The sequence below is a fragment of the Pseudopipra pipra genome, chromosome Z, assembly GCF_036250125.1.
Source record: "Pseudopipra pipra isolate bDixPip1 chromosome Z, bDixPip1.hap1, whole genome shotgun sequence".
NCBI lineage: Eukaryota > Metazoa > Chordata > Aves > Passeriformes > Pipridae > Pseudopipra > Pseudopipra pipra.
Window position 1 is genome coordinate 23,334,741 of NC_087581.1, and position 24,288 is coordinate 23,359,028.

The following is a 24,288-nucleotide window of genomic DNA, read 5'->3' on the forward strand; positions in this document are numbered from 1 at the left end:
CCACTCTTGGCAATAAAGAATTGCCACCTCCAAGTTGCCAAATTTTTCAATGTAATTTTCAAACAGGAGTTAAAAACACATTTCACAGAATCACTAAGAATCACAGAATGGCTGAGGCTGGAATGCATCTCTGGAAATCATCTGGTCCAACCCCCCTGCTCAAGCAGGACCACCTACAGCCAGTTGCCCAGGACCATGTTCAGCTGGCTATTGAATATGTCCAAGGACAGAGACTCTATCACCTCTCTGGGCGACCTGTGCCAGGGTTTGATCATTCTCACAGTAAAAAGGTGGGTTTGATGTTCGGAGGGAACCTTCTTAGTTTCTGTTTGTGGCCACTGCCTCTGGTTCTGTCACTGGGCACCACTGGAAAGAGCCCGGACATGTCTTTTCTTCCTCCCTCTCTTCAGGTATTTACACACATTGATGAGTCTCAGCTCTTTCAGCCTTTCCTCAGACCTCTGTTGAACTCTTTCCAGTATATCCATGTCTCTTTCACACTGAACTGTCCAGAACTGGACACAGTACTTCAGGTGTGGCCTCATCTGGAAGATGAAGGGAAGGATCACCTTCCTTAACGAGATGGCAACACTCAAGCCCAGGATGCCGTTAGCTTTTTTTGCAGCAGAGGCACTCTCGCTACTGTTCTTTGTAATGAATATTAGAAATAACTATTTAATTCTGGAATTTTTCTTCCATGCTGTTATTTTAGAGAGATTTAATATGGTTTTACAGTGAAAAGATGATGAGCCCATTCAATTTGATTCAGCTGAAAGTTCAGTTAAAAGCAGAACTTTTTTCACCAAAGCTCAGAAACTTTTGTCAGCAAAAGAATTTTTACTCTCCTATTGCTGAAGCCATTACAAAAGGAATGCAAAATTATTATTTCTAATCAGAATATTAAGTGCAAACCCCAGCATTGAATTTTTCATAATAATATGCAAAAACTTTAAGGAAACAATTTGATTTTCAAAATTATTGAGAGGGGAGATTGTTCCATTAACCAAGCAGACAAACATGGAAATTACTGATGCATGGAATCTTTGTCGATCTCTGCAGGGTTATTTAAAAAAAACAAAGCAGGTTTTAAACAGCTCTACAAAATAGCAGCCTTGCTGCTCATGTAAATAAAATTTAAACATAAAGTCTACAGGTAACTGTAAGCACAATATATAAACCTACCGTATTTTTGGACTGCTGTGCTTGAAAAACTGCAAGAACTTAGGTATCATGATATTGAGTGGCCGATCCAACACATCACTATCTAAAATTTCAGCAGAATCTTCACATATTTTCTGAAGAGCGCCAAAAGCACCCTGTTTAAAAATAAATAAGTAAGTAAACAAACAAATAAATAAATATATTCTTTCACATTCTGAAGAACACCAAATTTCAGACTTTGTATACAATAGGTAATTTCAGCACGACACAGTATATGTAGCTAGTTAACACTGTAAATGCAGCTAACTTAATATGGATTAAACTGAAATATCCTTAAAGGCATTTTATTTAAACCAGCATCTGCCAGCTCTCAAGCTGTGTGAGTCAGTAATAGATAAGTCGTAATTTTAGTTTTAGCATTCAATGCTCATCTATTCAATCATATTTTAAAAAATGTTTAAAAGCTAGCTCTTATTTGATAAATAAATAGAATGGGGCAGGAGTATCCAATTTAATTAGATATATAAATGTATTTCCTTTCATGATTTGTTATGGGGCAAAACAGAGATGACACTCAATTTGAGTTCCATTTTCAAGCGTTTTTTTCTTTTTCTGAGAGAAAGCACCACTAAAACACTACACAACAGCATGGTGTCTTGGACCATCAGTCATCTCTGAGGATCACTTTATACAAAATGTTTCATACACTTCCATGGAGAGTATCAAGTAATTCAAATGGCAAGCAATCACAGATCACTTTTCCAGATTAAGTTACAATAAGAATGAACTCTACTTTTATGTAAGAGAAAATTCAGGGTCAACTTAATGACACTGATGATGCCTAAAAGAGTAGTAACTTCAGGACACTTCTCAGCTGAGATACGCCAACTATCTTATTTGCTTTTATGCAAATCTTATTCTGCTTTTATGCAAAAACCCTAAATTCATTTGAATGAACAGTAAGAACATGGACTGCAGGTAGAGAGGAAAGTATCAAACTGAGCCACTATTCCCCAAGGAGAACACACGGACACGTATAAAGACACACAGAAATGCACACAATACTATACCTATACAAAGTCTCTGTGAAGAGAGATAAAAATAATCAAATTCAGATGATACTCTTTAATTTTCTATAAATCTCCTTACCTCACAGGTATTGTAATCTTCAGAATCCAACAGGCTGCAAAGCTTTGGCAAGAGTTCTGGCCAATTCTGTAATTCCCCTTTTGAGGCAATGGTTGTTATCAGAATGCCTAAAGGAAACAGAATAATGAAGGAAATGAGATCTCACATACTTTCACATTGTTCATATCAATTTTTCTTATTTTTCTCCTCTCAGATATTGTAGGACTTAAGAGATTTCTTGTTTTGTTAAAAACTGGCATGCATAAAAAAAGGAAGCACATTTAATTGCACATGTTACTTGAAGGGCTTTGAAAAGCAAAGGTGGGTTGTTCCTTCCTGCTACCATGAAGGGCTCAGACATTAGAAATCAAGCACAAAGTAATTTCACTTGAGGAAATAATAATTTACAACATTTATACACATATATATGTATATAAAATAATAATTAAAAACATGGCAGGGCAACTTTGGCTCTAAATTTACTAAACACTGTGCAAGTCTGGACCTTCAATATAGAGTATCCACTTCAAGTCACCTCTTGTTTGTGATGATACAAAAGCATCAATGTGCCAATCTGTCAAATAAATTTACAACCGAGTGCTAAGTTATGTGTTCGCAACTCTACTGTGTTTACATAGAATATTAAGGACAGATTCTAAGACCAAGATGCCTAAAAAGAGCTTAAACACAGGCAAGTCATCCAGTTATGGGCTGTGAGATCCAGCAAACAGACAGGTCAGCCCAGAGAGTCACTAATTCTGCTTCCAGAAATCCCAGGAAAAACTAATTAGGTGACAAGAACAGGGAAGGCAGCTTATAAAACTAGGACTGAGTTTGTATGAGTTCATTTTGCCTCAATGCAAAATGAAACAGGTAGCATAATCCATTCTGCTACTGGAAGTTACTGCTAAGGAGTATGAACATAAAAGAACTTGATACTACTACAGCCAGTAATCTCTCAAGTGAAAAGTGATAGAAAAAGCTTCCCAAGCTTTTTTCATTGAGCTAATCACAACGTATCATTTTTCTTTGGAATAAAATGTTAAAATTCTTGTTAAATACACAAGAATACAGGACAACATCACAGTGCAAAGGACATTCTGGACAGGACACACAGCAACTAAACAATATTTTGCATCATGTTTCCTTTGATGCAACAGGTTGGAGAACTCACACAGACAAAGCGCAAAAATTAAGACAGAAGCCAAATACAGTTTTACAGCTCTAGAAGTAGTTTGTGTACAGTTCTCTTCATAACTGCAACTGAATAGAAAAGATTCCCAAAAGCCTATGAGATCTATGGAGTCTTAAAAAACTACATTTTTCCTGAATATTATCATCCTGTAAAGAACACCAGATGCATTAATAGAAAATACTTATCTTAGTGATGCTAGATCTTAACCACTTCTTTTTCTTTTATAAAAATAACAAAATAAATTAACTTTCTTGCCTCCTAGTCAAAGCACTTAATTTGCAAAATTGTCTCTTTAACTTAGGTCTGGCACAAGTTTGTTTGTACATGTAATACAAGTTCAGAAACAAACGTAAGAATGAAATTCCTGGACCTCCTCTGGACTAACATGTGACAGAAATCATTACAAACCTCAAAGGGATAGGTAGTTTTAGGAAAAGAGTTGGCTGAAGATCTTTTCAAGGTCTACAAGCGTTTTCAGAAGATGATAAATGGTCTGGCTACATTTGTAATATGTCCAAGCTTTCACAGCTGAAGGAAACTATTGAATTCAAAACCTACTTTCAGTGTTTTTCCAAAAGGCCTATTCCAGACAGCAACAGGACAAACTAGGAGGAAATACTTCCAGATGCATAGGCAAGAAGTGACTTGAGGCCACTGGCCCTTGCAACAGAGATATATGCAGTTCAGATCATACATGCCATTACAAACTTTCCATACAGATCTGTGGGAAAGCCATTTAACACTGTGCTAGTGTTTTTGAAATGTTAAAGAGACACTTTGGTAGAGACAAAGAAAAAAAGAGAGTAATATTGGACTACCAGGAACTTAGAGAGGCAACTGTTATAGCATTTGACAGTTTGCAAAAGGTTTTAAGAACAATCAGGAAGCAGCCACATAAAACTAAGTTTCAGGGACTTATGTTCATGCTAAAAAGAATGTTCATCGGTTTCCAATAAGCATCATTTTCCAAAAGCGAAATTTTCCCTACACACCTTCTGCTTCATTTGGCCAGCAGGGAACAGAGACACCAGAGAAAAGACCAACACTTTCATGGCTTTCTCTGCAACACTTCAGGTACAGAAATATGGACATCAGAGAATAATCAAAGTAAAGAAATAAATCAGTTTAGTAGCCTGAAGCTTTTTGACAGGTTTGGTCTAGACAAGGCCCTTCCTTCTGACCAGCATACTAAGCAACACGGTTAGCAAGCTGAAACTGAAAGTCTTTATAAAGATGGTCTTTGATTTGTAATTAACTTCAAAACAGTATTACAGAATCTTTTGATATTTCACTTGACAAACGTGAAATCTAACTAATATAGCAACTGGGCTAATTAAGCAGTAAATACACAAGAGAACAAACTCCAGAGGGATGTCAGAAATAGTTAAAAACATAAGCTTACTTGTTTTGACAACATCTTTTATGTCACTGTTTCAATTACATGTAACCTCAGTTTACAGGATCAATTCTACAATGAAAAATTTAACACAAAGAAAAAGCAGCTATGCTTCATTACTTTTATGCCAATAATAGGACAGGGGGGAAGGCTGGGGTTTTGAGTGTGGTTCTTGGAGCCCCTGTAGCTCCTAAAGTTGATTTCTGAACTCCTTAACTCTTAAAAGCTGAATTTCATAACAAAATTTCCCCTCATAGGGCAATCATTAGCTTTCAATTTCCTCCTGCAGTGAAGCTCTTCAGTCCTACTACTAGTCTTAAATGCTCAAACTATTTTTCCTGCTTGTGTTTAAGTGGAGCTACCACTAAGGTCATGCCTTAGACTAGAATCCTTAGCAAGTTTTAAGAACAGTTGCAGGTACTTCCAAAAGAGATGCAATTATATCCTGGTAAATTTGTGCGTTCTCATAAATGCAGCTTGAACTTGAATGCATATTTCAAGATCAGCACACAGGGTTTTAAAACCTGTACCACACAGTACAGAGAAGTTACACTCTGTTACTCCTTTGGGGATTAAAATAAGGATAAGCTAAGTAAGGATGCAATAATGTGCAGTTATCATTTGGTCTCTAAGTCACAGTTCTAAAGTCAACTCTATTACCATGCTCATTCTCCTCAGCAAAGTGACTTTGAAGGACAGGATTAATCAGCTTGCCTCTGTCTTGGCCAAAAGGTATCAGCTTTCATCTGGCTAGTACTAGATGCTGGAGACCAGAGAGCGAATCCTGCATTAAATCTTCTCTGATTCTTTATTTTGATGTACTTACTCATCTTGCTCTTAGAATGCCTGAGATCTTATTTGCAATTGGTTCATTAAATTGATAGTGCTTAAACTGCAAAAGCCAATACTCATCAAAAAGGGCAGCTCTAACTTGCACATGTCAACTCATGCTAAGAAGGCAGTCTAGGTAGGTAGTAATATATTTACAGCTAAGTAGTACCAAGAAACGAGCAGGTACCAGACCAACATCATTACTGAGAGAGAGAGCTCCAGAGATCCAACAGTTCAAACAGAGAGCAAAATGCACATGCTAAACAGCTTATGCAAGCATATAGTTCATCAGTTGCTACCATCTTCAGAGTTCATATATGATGAAAAATCCCTGCAAGGATCAGTTAAAGCTGAACAATAACTGAGCTACTAATCCACAAGCACTTTGTACCAGGAGAAACTAAACAGTAACTGCTTGAAAACAAACGATCCCTGCCTCCCTCAAAAAATTACCCCACAGATCGTCACCAAACAAACCTAAGACAGCAATCCAAGTGGAACTAGAATATTTTCTTTAGTCAGCTTCACTGTACTCCACTGAAAACTCCTATGAACAAACAAGTAAGAGTGACTCTTCTACAACCTGAAATCCAAATGTACCTGCCACTCAAAGACATGGAACATGGAACACTAATATGGAACATTATGGAACATTAATAAATATGGACCATTAATAAAATTCATTGTAAAGCAGCTTCACAAGTAACAAGACAGCAGGAAAAAGCTAAGAAATTAGTATTTTTCTCTAGAAGGAATCCTGTAGAAAAAGCAAAGGGTTCTAAAGGAACAGTAACTGATAGATTATTTTATAAGGAGTCAGCCGATACAAGCTGAGTTTCTTTCTGAAGTGACATCCATACCCATTTTCTCGAGAGTATTCAAATATATATTTTATGTTTTTCTAGTTTTTGAGCAGAAAAGGAAAACTACTACAATACTGGAGAAAATCATATTCTCAAAGAGCAGACAGAAAACCAACTTTACCTTGAAATAAGTTAAAATAATACAAATATACACAATTTATGAAAGATGTATACCAAAACAAAGTATTTACAAAATCAGAAAATTGTGTAACAAAAAAGAAACTTCTCACTGGAACTAGATGATCTCTAAGGTCTCTTAACCATTTTATGATTCCATGTACACCACACTTTATCTAGTATTTTCTGACAGAAGGTATTTAAGAACAGAACCTCCTTATGTGAATGCCTTATGCATAGTACGATGATTCCCTGAAGGGATGTGCACTTGTGTGCATATGGGCAGTGGGGTGCAGGAAATCAACTAAAGGAAGTGTTTCCTCGATGTAACCAGAGTAATGGAATAATTAAGTCAGACCTTTACCTTATTCCCATTTTTAGGTTGAGAAGCTGGCAGCAAGCTCAATTTTAGTAGATTCAAAGAAACTTACATTCAGTTACATTTCACGAAATATGAACTGAATTGCTGTATCAATTCTAAGATAAGAAGAATCAAAAGTGTGACTTTTTATATTCTCAGTAAAGAAAAATACTAAAATATGGTGAAATGCCTCATTAAAATCTGACAATTATCAGAAGCAAACACTTTTAGGAGTTTAATAACTGTTTATGTCACTAGTGCAGCTCTCACCCATATCAGTAACATTTTCAGTATGAAGAATGCAGTAATAAGAGCAAACTTACCTACAGTAGCTCTAATTAAGGGGGAGGAATCACCAATGTTGTTCAGACATTCACTTTTAATGAAGTCAGTTACCCCATTTGGAAAGTTGTGAAAATGTGCTTTTACGTTATTCTTCAAGATAAGACCACTCAAGGAACGTGTTGGCTCATCTGCAACAGAAAGTAATTACAGTCAACCTTCAATCAGCTCACAGGAATAAAGCAGATTTCCAGAACAATGCAAAAAGATTAAAGCTTATATAGAGATATTAATCTTCATTCCCTTATCTCTCCTTGCAGCTACACCCAGCAAACGTTTTCAGGTTCAGAGTACACAATTCAGAGGGCTGGGCAATCACCAACCATATGAAGTTCAACATGGGAAAGTGCTGGATTCTGCACTTGGGATGGGGCAACCCTAGATGTATGTATAGACTGGGGAATGAGACGCTTGAAAGCATTGCCACAGAACGGGACCTGGGGGTCCTGGTTGATGGCAAGTTGAATCTGAGTCAGCAGTGCCCTGGCAGCCAGGAGGGCCAACTGTGTCCTGGGGGCCATCAGGTAAAGCATCACCAGCCAGTCGAGGGAGGGGATTGTCCTGCTCTGCTCTGCTGTGCACTGGGGCGGCCTCACCTTGAATATCGTGTGCAGTTTTGGGGCACTACAGTACGAGTAATATGTAAAGCTATTGAGAGTGTCCAAAGGAGGGCAGCAAGAATGGTGAAGGGCCTTGAGAGGAAGCTGTATGAGGAGCGGCTGAGGTCACTTGGTCTGTTCAGCCTGGAGGAGATTGAGGGGAGAACTCATCACAGCCTACAACTTCCTCATGAGGGGAAGAGGAAGGGCAGGCACTGATCTCTTCTCTGTGGTGACCAGTGACAGGACCAGAGGGAATGGCCTGAAGTCATGTCAGGAGAGGTTTAGGTTGGATATTAGAAAAAGGTTCTTCCCCCAGAGGGTGGTTGGGCGCTGGAACAGGTTCCTCAGGGAAGTGGTCACAGCACTAAACCTGACAGAGTTCGAGAAGCATTTGAACTTGGGCACATGGTGTGATTCTTGGGGTGTCCTGTGCAGGTCCAGTACTTGGACTTGATGATCCTCGTGGGTCCTTTCCCACTCAGCATATTCTGTGATACACTTTTCCTATTTATTCAATATCAGAATATCAGTGTTACAAACTCTACATTTTAAGAAAAAGTTTTGAATAGACATATAGGCAAGAAATATATCTGAAGTCACAGGATATAGAAGACTCATTAAAGACATTAGTTAGCAGAAGACAGACATTTTCATTATACTGACTAGCTTGCTGCAACACTGATACTGTAAGGAACTGATGACAAACCTGCTTTCACCATAGTAAGATACAGAAATGATGTAGGGACTATGTAGTAAAACCGCTACCCTCTAGTCCCACAGAAATAAAGTGCTCAATCTTTTTAGAAAATTAAGTACAGTAATTCCTTCAGAAATTAGCTATTCTATTGAATCTGTTAAATTAATAATTAGAGAGAGAAGGAAAAAAAAATCTTTAAACAGTGTTAACAGGTAAGTGTTACACAGTGTGAACCATAAGAAAAATGCAGCTAGAATTGACCTGAACCAAGCAAGAATTTAAGTTCAGGCAACAGTTTCAGTTCTTTTCACTGAACTTTCTCTAAGTTACTGGGCCAAGTGGAAGAATTGGAGAAGAGTAGCTTAGATTTTTCATTTATAGTGGAGCAGATTCATGTTTGTTTCTTCAACCAAGGGCACGAGTAACTTGGTATTAGTTCTGAAATATGCTGAAAGAGAAATCTGAATGTTCTATATAGAAAGTGTTAGTTTACAGTATAAGAAAATTTAAATTCACAGTTTACAGCAACCCTTATCAGCACTGGAAGCTACTTTTAATCAGCATTTTAATCACCTGTTTGACTTTTTTGTATAAAGTGCTGATTTGGGTGAAATAAGGAAACTTCTTTTGTGCCAAGAATTAGTTTACACATGGATCTATTCCAGCCCTTCAAAACTATTAATATTCTAACAGAAATAAGGATAAGCAAAATAAGAGATACAACTTTCAAATTTAAAGTACTTTCAAACTAAAGTTACTGCATCACAACACCAAGACTCTCAGTACACCGCACTGACCGACAGACACTGGACACTTTATATATGTGGTCTGTGCTAGTTAGCATAGAAATACCACTTTTCAGAAGTGAGGAGTTTGTTTGGCTGATCAGAAATTAAAATTCGTTTTTATAAACTGATTTTGAGTGCTAAAACCACTGCCATCACATAATTTTTAATCTTTTTTTTAATGTTCATATTTCAGTTCTCCTAAAGAAGAATCAGTTATAATGCTCCATAACTATGAATGCACTGATATATAAACAAGTATAGTCTTTGGAATTCAGTACGTTTATAAACCATGAAGCCATCCAATGAATACATATTTGAAACAATTCTACAACTTTACCTACTGTTTTAAATACTCACCACCTTCTAAATAATGTAAAAATTAAAACTTATTTCACTTGCACAGTACTGCATTTCAAGGGCCAGAAACTTTTCTGGGAGAACAGAGAAGGAGGGAAGAAAGGGTTTATTATTTTAAATAAAATACTAAAGACTGTATGTGTGGACAAACTTTTCCCAACCACAGAACTTATTTTTGAGCTGTATTAGGATTGTTATTTGGCAAGTCAAATCAAGTAATTTTGTAAATGTTTAAAAAGTTTCAAAGATATAATCAGTAAAGATATGGTAGAGATCGACCTAAAGAAAGAAGTTATCACTTGAACTCTTTATCAGTCTCAAGTTTGCTTGACATGGTCTCTGAATCAAAAGTGAAATCTTCACATCAACTCTTACACCACTATAGTACATCAAACTCTGATTGTTTTACGGAGCTGTCATGCAGTAACAGGTACACAGACATCTTCAAGAAATCCAATCTTCGATCAGTTATTACTATGATTTAAAATTATGCCTGGCAAGAAAAGAAGCCAAGGGACTTCTTTAATTTCCATGTTTTAAAACCTTGCAAGCCACAACAAAACAGCAGCAGCAGCAACCACAGATACTAAACACAACAGTTACTGTAAATCTGTATCAACTATCAGTATCTTCGTAGGGTGAAGGAAATCAGCGTGGCAACCAAAGTCTGATTAGAATACACTAAATCAGCCACTATAAACTCTAGAATGAAAATACTAAGTAGTGCACTAAAGAAAAACATTAATCTTTTAGAATGCCTGGCTACAGCTACAATATGGATAAGGCAACAGTTTCAATTTAACCAAGCAGAGATACATACACTATTAAGTTCCCTGTGTCAGAAACAGACAGATTAGTCAGTTGGTTTAGATAAAAATCAAGGTCATATTAAGGTGAAACTTCAGGACCATTTTTTTCCTTCATGAACTATCCTAGGGTGTGTAGCAGCTTGAAACATCTTTAATCCAGTCCTTCAGGCAAGATAACAAAAAGACTATTCTTCATAGCAGGTGATTATCTCAGTTATCTGCAACAAAGATTCCATGCGATTCACAGTGGAAGTTGCATCTCTGACAAATGAAAAAGAAGTAACGAAGCAAGAATAAAGATTAAAAACAAAAAGCAAAACCAATTATCACCATACTGAGAGGTGACAAGCAGAAATCACAAAGAAGGACTTTGTGCTAAACAAACACCAACTACTTCAGACAGAGAAGCAGCACAGAATCTGATTTTCAAGCATTAAAAAAATCCCAAACAAATCACACCATAGTCAAAATCTTAGTTTGAGAAAAAAATCTTCTAATACAACTGCACAAAGGTATTTATGGAATCCAGAGTGTTCAACAACTTGACAGCTGGACTGTCAGAAGACAGTAGCATAGGATGGAGTTCTTGCTGTAACACCAAGATTACAAGCTGATGGCCTAAGAGCTGAGTAAGACACTCCTCAATCTTCATAGATTCTATGATTAGTTCTGACAGCTATATGCTTCAGCCATCAAAAAAGCTCACAGTCTTGCCTCCTTCTATCTCAGTCAACCTGGAAGTATAGAGAGTGGATAAGAACCTAAAGTACAAGAAAAAGAAGGAAAGTGAAGCAGACCACTCGCATTTGGTATCATCTTTGGTGCTAAAACAGTTCATCAGTTGAAGATTCCTCTCTCACATTGCCTCACTTTATAATAAAACCATATAACATAATCATCATTTGGTTCTCAGCAAATTTTCAATTGCTTTACAGAGCAAATGGATGCGTATGCACATAATGCACATATTAATTATTCTAGGGCTACTGCAGTGCTTTTAAGAACCAAAGTGTGCCCTCAAACAGTCCTATTTCCTCTAATGAGGGTTTGTATGACACAGGGTGCATATGTGAAAGCAACAGGTTTTTGTAACTCAAGTCCCCGTGAGCTATGTTTCACCATGCCTTTAGAATCATAGAATAGTTTGAGGTGGAAGGCACCTCTAAAGGTTATCTCATCCAACCCTCTCGCCATAGGCAAGGACATCTTCAACTAGACCAGGTTGCCCAGTCCAATCTGACCTTGAATGTTTTGAGAGATGGGGCATCCACAACTTTTCTGGGCAACCTGTTCCAATGTCCTACCATCCACATTCTAAAAAATTTCTTCCTTATTTAAACCATCTCTCTTTTAGTTTAAAATCATTACACCTTGTCCTATCACACCTTGTCCCCGCTAAAAAGTTTGTTCCTGTCTTTCTCATGGGTCCTCTATTAAGTACTGAAAGGCTGCAGTGAGGTCTTCCCAAAGCCACCTCTTTCCCAGGCTGAACAATGCCAGCTCTCTCAGCCTTTCCTCATAGTAGAGGTGCTCCAACCCCCTGATCATCTTTGTGACCCTCCTCTGGCTGGACCTGCTCTAACACGTCCATGTCCTTCCTGTGCTGTGCCAGATTACTAAAAGAACTAAGTAACTGGGATGATGTTGTGGGTTTCTGTGGCTGGGTTTTGGTAGCGGGGGGGGGCTACAGGAGTGGCTTCTGTAAGAAGCTGCTAGAATCTCTGCCTGTCCCATGGAGCCAATGCCAGCCGGCTCCAGGATGGACTTCTTGCCACTGGCCAAGGCCAAGCAAATCAGGAGTAATAGTAATGCCTCTGTGACAACATATTTAAGAATAGAAGGTTATGGCACAGAAAGAATTCCAGCCAGGGAAGAGCAGAGTGAGAACATAGGAATAACAATGTAGACACCAAGGTCAGTGCAGAAGGAGGGGCAGGAGGTGCTCCAGGAGCTGGAGCTGAGACCCTGCAGCCCGTGGTGCAGATCGTGGTGGAGCAGCTGTGCCCCTGCAGCCCATGGAGGAACATCGGGGTGCAGAGACCCACCTGCAGCCCATGGAGGAGCCCCTGCTGGAGCAGGTGGATGCATGAAGGAGGCTGTGAACCTGTGGGAGGCCCAAGATGGAGCAGGGTCCTGCTGGAGACCTGCAGCCCGTGGAGAGGAGCCCACACTGGAGCAGATTTTTCCTGCGTAGGACTTGTGGCCCCTGTGGGGGACTCACGTTGGTACAGCTCACCCATGAAGGACTGCACCCTATGGAGGAGTGACTCACAGGACAGCAGTTTGGGAAGAACTGCTGCCTGAGGGATGGACTCATGCTGAAGAGGTCCATCAAGGACTGTCTCCCATTGGAGGGACCCCACAGGAGCAGGGGAAGGGCTCCTCTCTCTGAGCAGCGGCAGAAACAACAACTGAAACCCCCACTCCCCATCCCCTTGCACCACTGGGGGGAGAAAAAGGGAGAAGATGGAAGGAAGGAAGGGTGGGGGGAAGGTGTTTTTAAGACTGTTTTATTTCTCACTCTTTGGTTCTTATCCTGTTAGTAATAAATTTAAGTACTATCCCCACTTTGAGTCTGTTTTGCCCATGACGGTAACCCGTAAGTGACCTCTCCCAGCCGTTATCTCAACTCATGAATCCTTAGCTGGTTTTTTTTCTCTCTCCTGTCCAGTTGCAGAGGGAGAGTGAGAAAGTGGCTTCAGTAGGTACCTGGCATCCAGCCAGGGTCAACCCACCTCAGATGAGAATAGCATTTGTCCATTCACAAGCTGTGATAAAACCATTTATGAGCATGGCTATATTTTGCTGAATTACTCTTGTGATATTGGCAACATTAAACATTGGGGTAAGACTTTAACTGCCTATCAATCTCTATCTTAAAGCTGTTAAGTCTTTCTCAGAAATAAGCTGTCATTCTATGTTTCAAGTAGCGATATGGATTTACTACTACAAATACAAAATGTGTATTGACAGTGACTAGTGTCACTTGCACATGAAGATTTCTGATGCATTAATGAGACTGTCTCTGTTAAAAGAGGTAAAATAAAAAAAAATAAGGATCCCACCACAGCAGTGTAGTAGGAAGCAGAAGATTAGTTAATTTCTTCTGTCCTAACATATAAGAATATGATACAGAAACAGCTTAATGAGCTTCTTGGCAGCAAAAATTCCTGCTTTTTTTGATTCTAGACTATACTTTAAGTATAACATTTTTGACTTAAACTGATATGGTTTACTACCACGTCAGTGGGTGGAGTGATGATATTTCAAAACATTCAGTGTATCTGAAAACATCAATGACCTTGAAACGTAGTGACTAGTCTGAAACTAATCAGTGCTCTCAATTGACTCGTGAGTCATGGAAAATAATTTAACACAATTGCCTAAACTAAGGAATGTCCGTAAGGCACCAAAACAAAGCTGGAAATGTTCTGCTGATGCTGAGTTTTGCATATTTACTGAATAATAACTAGCAACAGCTCTGATTCTGAAGACAGTGTTGTAAATAAAAGTGAACTGTGGACAATATGGGAAGAGTATTGAACTGCTGATCAACAACTAACTTGTTGGTTATTCCACTGAGTTTATTTGGCAAGGTTTTGGTAGCAGGGTGGGGGATGCAGAGGTGGCTTCTCTGAGAAGCTGCCAGAAGTTTCCCCCAAGTCAAACAGAGCCAGTGACAAACAGCTCCAAGACAGACCTGCTGCTAGCTAAGGGTAAGCCCATCAGCAGTGATGGCATCACCTTTGGGATAACAGCAAAGAAGTAGGTGCTGATCTCTTCACTCTCATGACCAGTGACAGGACTGAAGGAAATTGCATGAAGCTGAGTCAGGGGAGATTTAGGCTGGCTATAAGGAAAACGATTTTCACCCAGAGGGTGGTTGAGTACTGGAACAGGCTTCTCAGGGAACTGGTCACTGCACCAAGCCTGTCAGTCCAAGAAGTGTTTGGACAATGCTTTCAGGCACATGGTGTGATTCGTGGGCTGTCCTGTGGAGGGCCAGGAGTAGGACTTGATGATCCTGATGGGTCCCTTCCAACTCAGCATATTCTATGATTCTGTGATTCTCTGATTTAAGAAGGGAAAAGAGTTACCGCACAAGAGCAATTGCAGCCAGAAAAGACAGGGGTGAGAATATGTGGGAGAAACAGCCCTGCAGACACCAAGGACAGTGAGGAAGAAGGGGCAGGAGATTCTCCAGGCAGTGGAGCAGATTCCCCTGCAGACCACGGTGAGACAGTAGGTCCCCCTGCAGCCCATGGAGGGAGCAGATATCCACCTGCAGCCGTGGAGAACCCAGCGCCAGAGCAGATGGATGACTGAAGGAGGCTGTGACCCTGTGGGAAGCCCACACTAGACCAGTGTCTGTTCCTGAAGGACTGCACTCCATGGAAGGGTTCCCCACTGCACAGCTTGTGGAGAACTGCAGTGTGTGGAAAGGACTCAGGTTTCAAAGGGTTGTGGGGGACTGTCTCCTGTGGGAGGCACTGCACACCGGAGCTGGGGATGAATATGAGGAGTGCTCCCCCTGAGGAGGAAGGAGCAGCAGAGACAATATATGATGAACTAACAACAGGCCCCATTTTCCATCCCCCTGCACCAGTGGGGGACAGGAAGTAGAGAAAACTGGGAGTAAAGTTAAACCCTGGAAGAATGGAGGGGTGGGAGGAAAGGTGTTTTTAAGATTTGGCTTTATTTCTCATTACCTTACTCTGATTTGATTGGTAATCATCATCATCATGGCTGGGCTTCGCGAACAAAGATTTGGGAAAGGCTCTATCCACATTTGTTACAAGCACGCTGGTGGCTAATGAGGCCAATACAAGATAGACATATCCGATTGCAAAAGGCACAGCAGAAAGACTCCTTAGGTGGTATATTCTGCAAGACACAGTTCTTTCTGTGTTGTCTTTTCTCCTTGAGAGTGATCCTGCGTGCATTCTCAAAGGAGACAGCTGAAAGATCACCGCCTCCCTAAGATCTTGCTTTGTGGCGAACTTGCCACCGGCTGCCACAGGAGAGGAGCCCCAAAGAGGAGATACAAGGACTCTCTGAAACAACATCTCAACCTTGGCCATACTGATCAACACAACTGGTCTACTCTGGCCTCCAATCGGGAGGCCTGGAGACACACCATCTATAACGCTGCTGACTGGTAATAAGCTGAACTAATTTCCTCAAATTGAGTCTGTTTTGCCAGTCAGTAATTGGTGAGTGATCTCTCCCTGTCCTTATCTCAACCCATGAGACTTTTGTTATATTCTCTCTCCCATGTCCAGCTGAGGAGGAGAATGACAGAGCGGCTTTGGCGGGCACCTGGCATCCAGCCAGGTCAACCAACTACAGTTAGTTATAGAAGATTCTGTATTCTAACTAATAATGAACACACATCAATTAGAATGCCAAAATCTGTACATCTCTACAGGCTTGCAAAACCAGGAAAAGTTTAAAGAACTAATCCTCTGGTTTCATTCCTACTTTCAGCTTCTCTACCAAATCTCCACAAACTGGGTGTCTCAGCACTTTTCCTCTCTCATGTAATTTTATGTATCATCTCCTACTGCAGCAGTTAAATCAGTGCTAGAATTCTATTAAGAGTAGAAGAATCATTAATAAGAAATACAGTTTCAGCAAAATGGAAGCACGATTCACTACAAGGTCCCAAACCACATAACAAATGCAGGACAGGGCTGTAGTTTGAGAACATTTTAAAAGTAACGTCATCTCGCCTTTGGCATTTACTTTTTGAGGGCCAGGGGGAGGATGACAACATGGACTTTTGCACTTAGTCAAGTGCATAGGAAAGGGAAATTATGAGGTTTGCAATGGAATTTGCTTAGACAGCATCTGGCAGTGAGAGAATACATATTTAGAGTCATTAATCCATCTGAAGAAATGACCTGGTCAGATGAGTAGAAGTTTTGTCACTCTCTGAATATATCAAAGGTGAATGGTATATATATCAAAATATGTGACAATTTGTCATTTGAACAGCTGTTAGTAGAAGGATTACTTGGATAAGTAAAATAAGGCTGTTTATCAAATTGAGTCATTCAGAACCCAGTACAAACTGCTGAGTATTGGGAAACACAAGCTACAGGGCACTAACAACATTGGTGCTGTATAGGGTGCTTCCCAGAGGAATTTTTGACTACTTCTCCTTCTGCCTATATTCTATAGGTATAGCTTAAGAGAAACTTGTGTGGTAGCATGCAAACATAAGTCTTGTTTTATGGCCCGACTGCTTTGTTTCTCTGATATCCTTACTTGCCAGTAAAGCTTCTTCCCCTAATATGCCCTTAATGCACTATTAATAAAAAGAAAATCTTCTCCTTTTTACTTCCTAGGGCTATACTCAGTGCATTTCCTTTTTTTTTTTTTTAATTCTGACGGATTTTTCTGGACACTAGAATCAGATTTTCAATTAGCAGTATTAGGTTGCACTCTGGTAAACATCAGAACATAATTCTGGCAATAGTGGAGGTGTTCTTCCTAAGTAGCTAGTAGTAATAAAACGGAGAGCACAGACTGCTTTTAATTCAATATACCTTTATACATTTAATCTTTCATTTTTGTTACTATTTTAGGAACTTAGATCCTTTTGTCTTTTTTTTGGCTACATGCGAGTTCTTACTAGGAAGGCTAAGAGTACCAGTGAAAAAGAAGCTTTGCTGTGTGACCAGGCTGCTCTTCCTCTTCTGAGCAATTAGAAATCCATCTTCAGTCTCTTTAGTTTTCAGTTTCTACCTACAACTTCATCAGCCTCCTTTCTTTCTGGAGAGGAAAAGGAGAAAACTGGGAGCACTTGCCATTTTGGAATGCTTAAAGCTCATGAGACTTACAGTTTGCCAGAGTTACCTCTTATCAGTAGTGTATCTACTGATTGAGAGAAGATCATCTATCACTTGAAGTTATGTGACTGCTTTTTCCTTGGAGATACCAAAATAAAAATTTGTCCTGTTGAATCTACACTTGCTTGAGCAGCCAGTGTGTGAGACTTCAGATAAAGCAGACAACCTCACTGGAAAGTAATATTTTCCAGTCCACCGCTGTAATGCTAAGCTGTTATAAACTCCCTACATGGCTGAGTGCAGACTGCAGTCACTGTTGTTATCTGGGATCAAGCACCTCCTCAGGTTTGCAGATGACATGAAGCTGAGTGGTGCAGTTGACACAACAGAAGGAAGGGGTGCCATCCAGGGAGAATTGGACAAGTTTAGAACTGGGCCCACGAGAACCTCATGAGGCTGAACAAGTTCAAGTGGAGTTGCTGCACCTGGTTCAGGGCAATCCCAGATACGAATACAGACTGGGAGAAGAAGCCATTGAGAGCAGTCCTGCAGAGAAGGACTTGGAGGTTCTTACAGATAAAAAGTGGTCATGGGACATGACCCAACAATGTGTGCTCACTGCCCATAAAGCCAAACACATCCTGGGTTGCATCAAAGGCAGTGTGGGCAGCAGGTTGAGGGAGGTGATTCCACCCCTCCACACTGCTCTAGCAAGACCCCACCTGGAGCACTGCATCCAGCTCTGGGGTTCCCAGCATAGGAAGGGCATCAACCTGTTGAAGCAAGGCCAAAGGAGGGCCCCCAAGATGGTTACAAGGATGGAGCACCTATTCTATACGGAAAGGCTGAGAGAACTGGGTTTGTTCAGCCTGGAGAAGAGAAGGTTTTCTCTTTACTCAGCTGTAGCCTTTCAGTACTCAAAAGAGGGAGAGTGATTTCTTCCACTGGCAGACAGTGATAGGACAGGAAGAATGTTTTTAAACTAAAAGATTAGATGCTAGAAAGAGATTCTTTACTCAGAGGATAGTGAGAGATTAGAATAGGTTGCCCAGAGAGGTGGTGCATGCCCCATCCCTGGAAGTGTTCAAGGTTGGGTTGGATAGGCCCTGAGTAATGTGATGTAATGAGCTGCATGCATCCCTGCCCATGGCAGAGGAATTGGAACTAATCTTTACTGTCCCTTTCAACCCAAACCATTCTATCATTTTTTGATGATTACGTAACTCTGTCATAGCACAGTTGTTCCTGAATGCCTATTCAAAGCAGAAGGCAAAGCTGAGTACCTGAGCTTCATGCAGTTCTGAAGGGAGAGAATTATGTCATTACTGAAGGAGAAGAAAGGAGTTTAAAATGTTTTGCAAAAGCAGGAGTAATGCTTAGCCTATTATTAGCATCAAACTGTGGAATCAAGATGTGCATTTTCTGTAGACAGTAAACAAACTCAGTTCTGTAGCTGGTAAAAATACTGGGGGTACTACTATCAGTAATATTAAAAGTATTTGGGTTTTTTTTTCTGGGTTTCACTCCCTTCTGACATTAAAGGAAAGGTGTTTTAATCTGTACATGAGAAGTGGTAATGTGCATTCCTTTATTAGGCCAGATTTGGCTTCATGAAAGCGGTCAGTTATCCAATTGCACCTGGCCCAGCACTACAAGCTAACAAACACACTGAAATGGTTTTATCATCCTAAGGCCTCACAGCAAGTATGCCTTCTGAAAATCTAGAAAGAGGTGGTGATATTGCTTCCTAGGAGCCATCACAGACCAAATCAGACCAGCACATAGCCTTTCAAGCAGGAGGCACATCAGAACTGCATTGAATTAAATACTGCTTGGTGAACAGAAGTGCCTTTAGAAACACCAGCAACACTTTCCCTTTCTGTAGGAAAACACTCCATAGGAATGCTTGATACTGGCATTTTAAGTACACTTAGGTTTGACACGAGAAAACCACCAAACATCACTGAGTAAGAAAGTTTGATTTTTAAAAAAGCATTCTAAGAAATGCACATTGCAGTAGACTATATTCAGCTTGTAAGACACAATAAGGAATGGCTTGAAATAGCTGGCTAAATACCTCCAACTTACCCCTAAAGATTTATTTGAAGGCCAAACCAGACATTACCTAAGACTAGCTGAGCTTCAGATAATGACGTAGCAATGCTTTCCTAGTATGGGCTTCAGGGACAGGGAAAGAAACAATAATGGAGATCCCATACTCCTGATTCTGGATGTTCAGAATATGGAGCTTCAGGAAAGCATCCCAGAAGCACTGAATCACACAACACAATCCACAACCCAACTAATATTCTTTCAAGACTTTAAACAAATAATCTATCAGGAAAAGCCTTTTCCTTAAACCTGCACTACAATATCCCTACAGAAGCATGCAAAGGAATAATTAGCCAGCATATTGGGGAAAACCATGGAATTTTTAGTGATCTGATAAAATAATTATCTCCTAATAGGTAAACTAAGCAAGTTTGCCAAATTGGGAGGAGCTGCTGACTCCTTCAATGGCAGGTAGGCCCTGCAGAGACACCAAGACAAGTTGGAGGGATGGACAATTACTAAATTGAAATTTAACAAATTCCAGATTCTGCACCTGGGATGGGGCAACCCTGGGAGGTAAGTACAGACTGGGGAACAAGAGGCTGCAGAGCAGCCCCACAGACAGGCATGTGAGTCCTGGTCATTGGCAAGTTGAATATGAGTCAGCAGTGCCCTGGCAGCCAGGAGGGCCCACCCTGTCCTGGGGGGCATCAGGCAAAGCATCATCAGTCAGTCGAGGGAGGGGACTGTCCTGCTCTTCTCTGCACTGAGGTGGCCTCACCTTGAATATTGTGACAATTTTGGGCACCACAATGTAAGAAAGATATTGAGCTCTTAGAGAGTGTCCAAAGGAGGGCAATGAAGATGGTGAAGGGCCTTTAGAGGAAGCTGTATGAGGAGCAGCTGAGGTCACTTGGTCTGTTCAGCCTGAAGAAGAGGAGACTGCAGGGAGACCTCACTGCAGCCTACAACTTCCTCATGAGGGGAAGAGGAAGGGCAGGCACTGATCTCTTCTCTGTGGTGACCAGTGACAGGACCAGAGGGAATGGCCTGAAGTCATGTCAGGGGAGGTTTAGGCTAGAGACGAGAAAAACATTCTTCCCCCAGAGGGTGGTTGGGCACTGGAACAGGTTCCCCAGGGATTGGTCACAGCACCAAGCCTGACAGAGTTCAAGGAGCATCTGGACAATGCTTTCAGACACATGGTATGGTTTTTGAGGCTGTCCTAGGCAAGGCCAGGACTTGGACTCAATGATCCTTGTGGGTCCCTTCCAACTCAGCATATTCTTTGACTCTATTTTTCCCTTGAGATATTTATGCACCTCAATTACTTTATGCATTGATTAGTAAAACTCTTTTTGTAATTTTTCATATATCTGAACTTCAAAGAAAAGAATGGTTTGCTACTGTTTAAGTAGGACACTATATATGGTATGCAGTATGGTATACTATAAGGGCACACTAATCTGATGACTTCTGAATGGTGATGCAATCAGATTCACTGCTTGACAATTATTTTTGTATATTTAATGGTGACATTAAAGTGTGGTGATTGTAATGGGGGGGAGTGGTAGGGGAGCTTTTCTTTTAACAGTTAAAGCTCCTGAACCACTTTTCTAGATTAATCCCACTCAAAGATACCTTCCTGAAATGCGTAGCTGGCAAATTAACACCTGACCTCACATAAAAGTCTTTTTCTTGCTTAGCTTCAAAGATCTTTCAATACCACCAGGCCAAGAAAGTTCATAATGGAATGGACTCATGAAACCTGCTATACAGACAAAGTTTAAATTTCAGACTCAGCAGAAAACATTCATATCAAACACATAAGACCACTTCGGATCCCAGTAATAGCTTAAAAAAGGCTGTTTCAAATTCTATGTGCAAAACTACATGAGTTATTAGTGTCAGGATTACCAGAACATAAATTACCATCTGGGAAGAATTCTGCTGAAACAAAAACTTGGCAGGGAGAAGGAGGGGAGGGAGTGGGGTGGGAACAGGAGCTGTCTCCATGGTAATGTTTCATGTACAGTAAGGTACTCTGAATGACTAACTCATCACATGAACAAGATCAAGAATTGCAGAGGCACTGCTCTATCTTGAAATGGTTTACAAAAATCCAAAGTATTTTGGAAATAAACTTAAAAGACCATCCTTAAAGCCTATGACAAAAATAGTACTAAAGCAGTGTTCTTGATTCCTGCTCATTCACCTTCAGAGTAAAAGATCATCTCAAGGACTCTGATTCTTGACTGTAATAGCCCTAAACCAGGCCATAATCAACCAATCCACTGAGATAACACTCCACTGAGACCAAATTCTAGAGTTCCCATGTTTGGATAGGGTGAAGAGTCAGTCGCTAAAGCACAATCACAAAAGCTTTGTATAACTGCAACAGGATTCATAACTGCAGTTATACAGGCCGGTACAAAGTATCAAGACCATCATGTATTTGTCTCAATATTTTCCTATTAGCCTAGGTCCCACTGAGAGCCTCACGGACAGGGGAGAGAGAGATGAATGCAAATCTTTACAGAAACTGTGCAAAACTAACCATGTCCCAGTGAATGACAATGGACATATTTCAGTCAACCACGCATGAAACACACAAAATGATCTGAGAAGAAAAAGCAAAATGCACGCACTCCAGAAGACAAATTATTAACAGAATACAGAAGACCACCAGATTCTGAGCTCAGTTCAGGGGACCAGGAGAAGAAAAACCACAAAACCAACACTAAGGGCAGGGCTGTGTCACTACATTATCTGTGAGGTTTTTTACCTTCCAAACCAAAAAGGAAGAGCTACACAAACAGTGCATATATTTTCATTTACAGATAAATTAGCAAAACCATATGGGGGACGAAGAAGGGCAAAGTAGCAAATTGTGTAGGTGTCACAAAACAAATTCAAGGACAAAAAAAAAAGTGAAGCACCTTTCTTGTCACATGCTTTGTACAGACTCCATATCCCACTACTGGACTTGCTCTGCTTGTTATTTTTCTGATAAAGTACATGGTGTATCTATACTAGCTCCTTTCTTAAAGATTCAGTATCCCGGCTGACCCTGGTGTTGAAAACTCTCTCAAACTCAAGGTACTCTCCCAGGGCTTACAGATAACCAAGTGACTTCCTATATAGAATAAACAAAAACACTGGGATATACTCCAGCCTTGAAACAGGAAAATATATTTTCATCTTCCTCTCTGTTTCCCTCCTCCCAAAGTAAGCTTACAGAACAACCAAAACTAGTTAAAACCTAAGACAAATGTTCTTGCCAATTTTTGAATGTTACAGAGCAACACATAATAAAATCTAATTCAAAAGGTAAAAAACAAGTATTCAGAAACCACAATATGAAACACTGAAAAGCAGAAAAAGCATTGGTTGTAGTAAGGCAGCTTTGACCTTGAGCTACAGCTGTGGCCTGGCAAAGGAACAAGTAAAACATCATTAAGGAAGAAAAGTGTGAGAAAGAGAAAAAAACCAGTTGCAGGTAGAGGAATGTGTTTGGACATGAGAAGAGATGCTGGTGGACCTGTCAGGAGACAAGATGGGGCACGTGCACGGAAGCTAGAGACCAATTAGTGATGAGATACAGATGTGTGAACAAGAACACTTAACCAGTGACATATATTATATTAGCATGTGGACAGAGAAAAAGTAGATAAAAAGAACAAGTTTGTTTATAATAAAATCTTTTGCCATTGCCTGCCAGCCTACAGTCCCAGAACATCGTGTAGGCCGCCGTCACTAGTAGCAGAACACTAAAGGAAAAAACCTTAGAAAACAACCCAAATAAACATAATGATTACAAACACATGCAAAGAAGACAGATGTGGTAAAACAGATCTTGAAACAAATTTCTTTTCTCTGTCAAAGACATCTCAAGTTGGTAGCTATAACACACTGAAATTACAATCTTTCACACACCCTGATCACTACCAAGGAATTGTCTGAATTTACCAACTGATAGAAGCTACACACTATGCCATATACAGCTTGTACTAACGTTTATAAGAATAAAACAACAGTTTAATAGCCAGTTAATTTCTAACTGTATTTTACTACAATTAAAACTTCAGAATGAAGATCATGACAGACATCTTCGGACAACTTTAGTATGTATTCTTCGAAGTATTTAGCAGTCTCATTACTAGGAAGATTGTTAACGTAACTGAACTTAGCAGCATGTTTATAACATACATAGTCATGACTGATCACAGTTATTCCACAATTTAACTGCAGTCCAACAGAGGTATGATGCTCCAGCACTTCTGGGAAGATTTGACAGGACATTTATAACGGAATACATTCTAAGGGGAAAACTACAAGTACCAAAAAGTCATCAGACTTTCTCCCCACAGAGCCTCCTGAGAGGATAAATGAGTTCTACATGACTCAACTAACTAGAAAACTGCCTAGAGGCACCAGCTTTTTATTTCTTTGAAGCTAAATAACATAAAATAAAAAAAAGCAAAAATAAGTAAAATAAACAGTCACTATCTCAAGAACTTACCTTCAGACTTCAACTTCGTGAGAACAAAAATCAGGTAGTTGTTGAAATCTGGATACTGATTGAGTTGTTCTAGTTTCTAAAGAGAGAAACTGTTAAGGAAATTTGAATCTTCAAAAAGAGCATTTATAGCTTTTGGGATACAGAGATTATTAAACGAGTTATGTACTGCAATATTACTTCAACCAGCTGTGACTATAAGGTCACCAGGTACAGAGTATGAACAATCTAAAAACAGTTTCTGTAATGTTCTTGCTGATATAGTAGCTTTCATGG

The 24,288-nt window shown here is 40.0% G+C and overlaps 1 protein-coding gene across 5 annotated transcripts in view; it reads right to left on the reverse strand.

Moving 5' to 3' along the window:
• The window catches only part of TNPO1 (transportin 1), a 69,499-nt gene that overhangs the window by 27,272 nt on the left and 17,939 nt on the right, over positions 1 to 24,288 (reverse strand). For all 5 annotated transcript variants that reach the window (XR_010426995.1, XM_064643059.1, XM_064643058.1 and 2 more), the window contains 4 exons: positions 24,016 to 24,091; positions 7,376 to 7,525; positions 2,311 to 2,417; positions 1,183 to 1,316 (listed from right to left, as the gene is read on the reverse strand). Coding sequence is in view for 4 of the 5 variants with exons in the window: in XM_064643059.1 (XP_064499129.1) it covers positions 1,183 to 1,316; positions 2,311 to 2,417; positions 7,376 to 7,525; positions 24,016 to 24,091 (467 nt within the window). In the remaining variant the exon portion in view is untranslated. The remainder of the gene's footprint in view (positions 1 to 1,182; positions 1,317 to 2,310; positions 2,418 to 7,375; positions 7,526 to 24,015; positions 24,092 to 24,288) is intronic.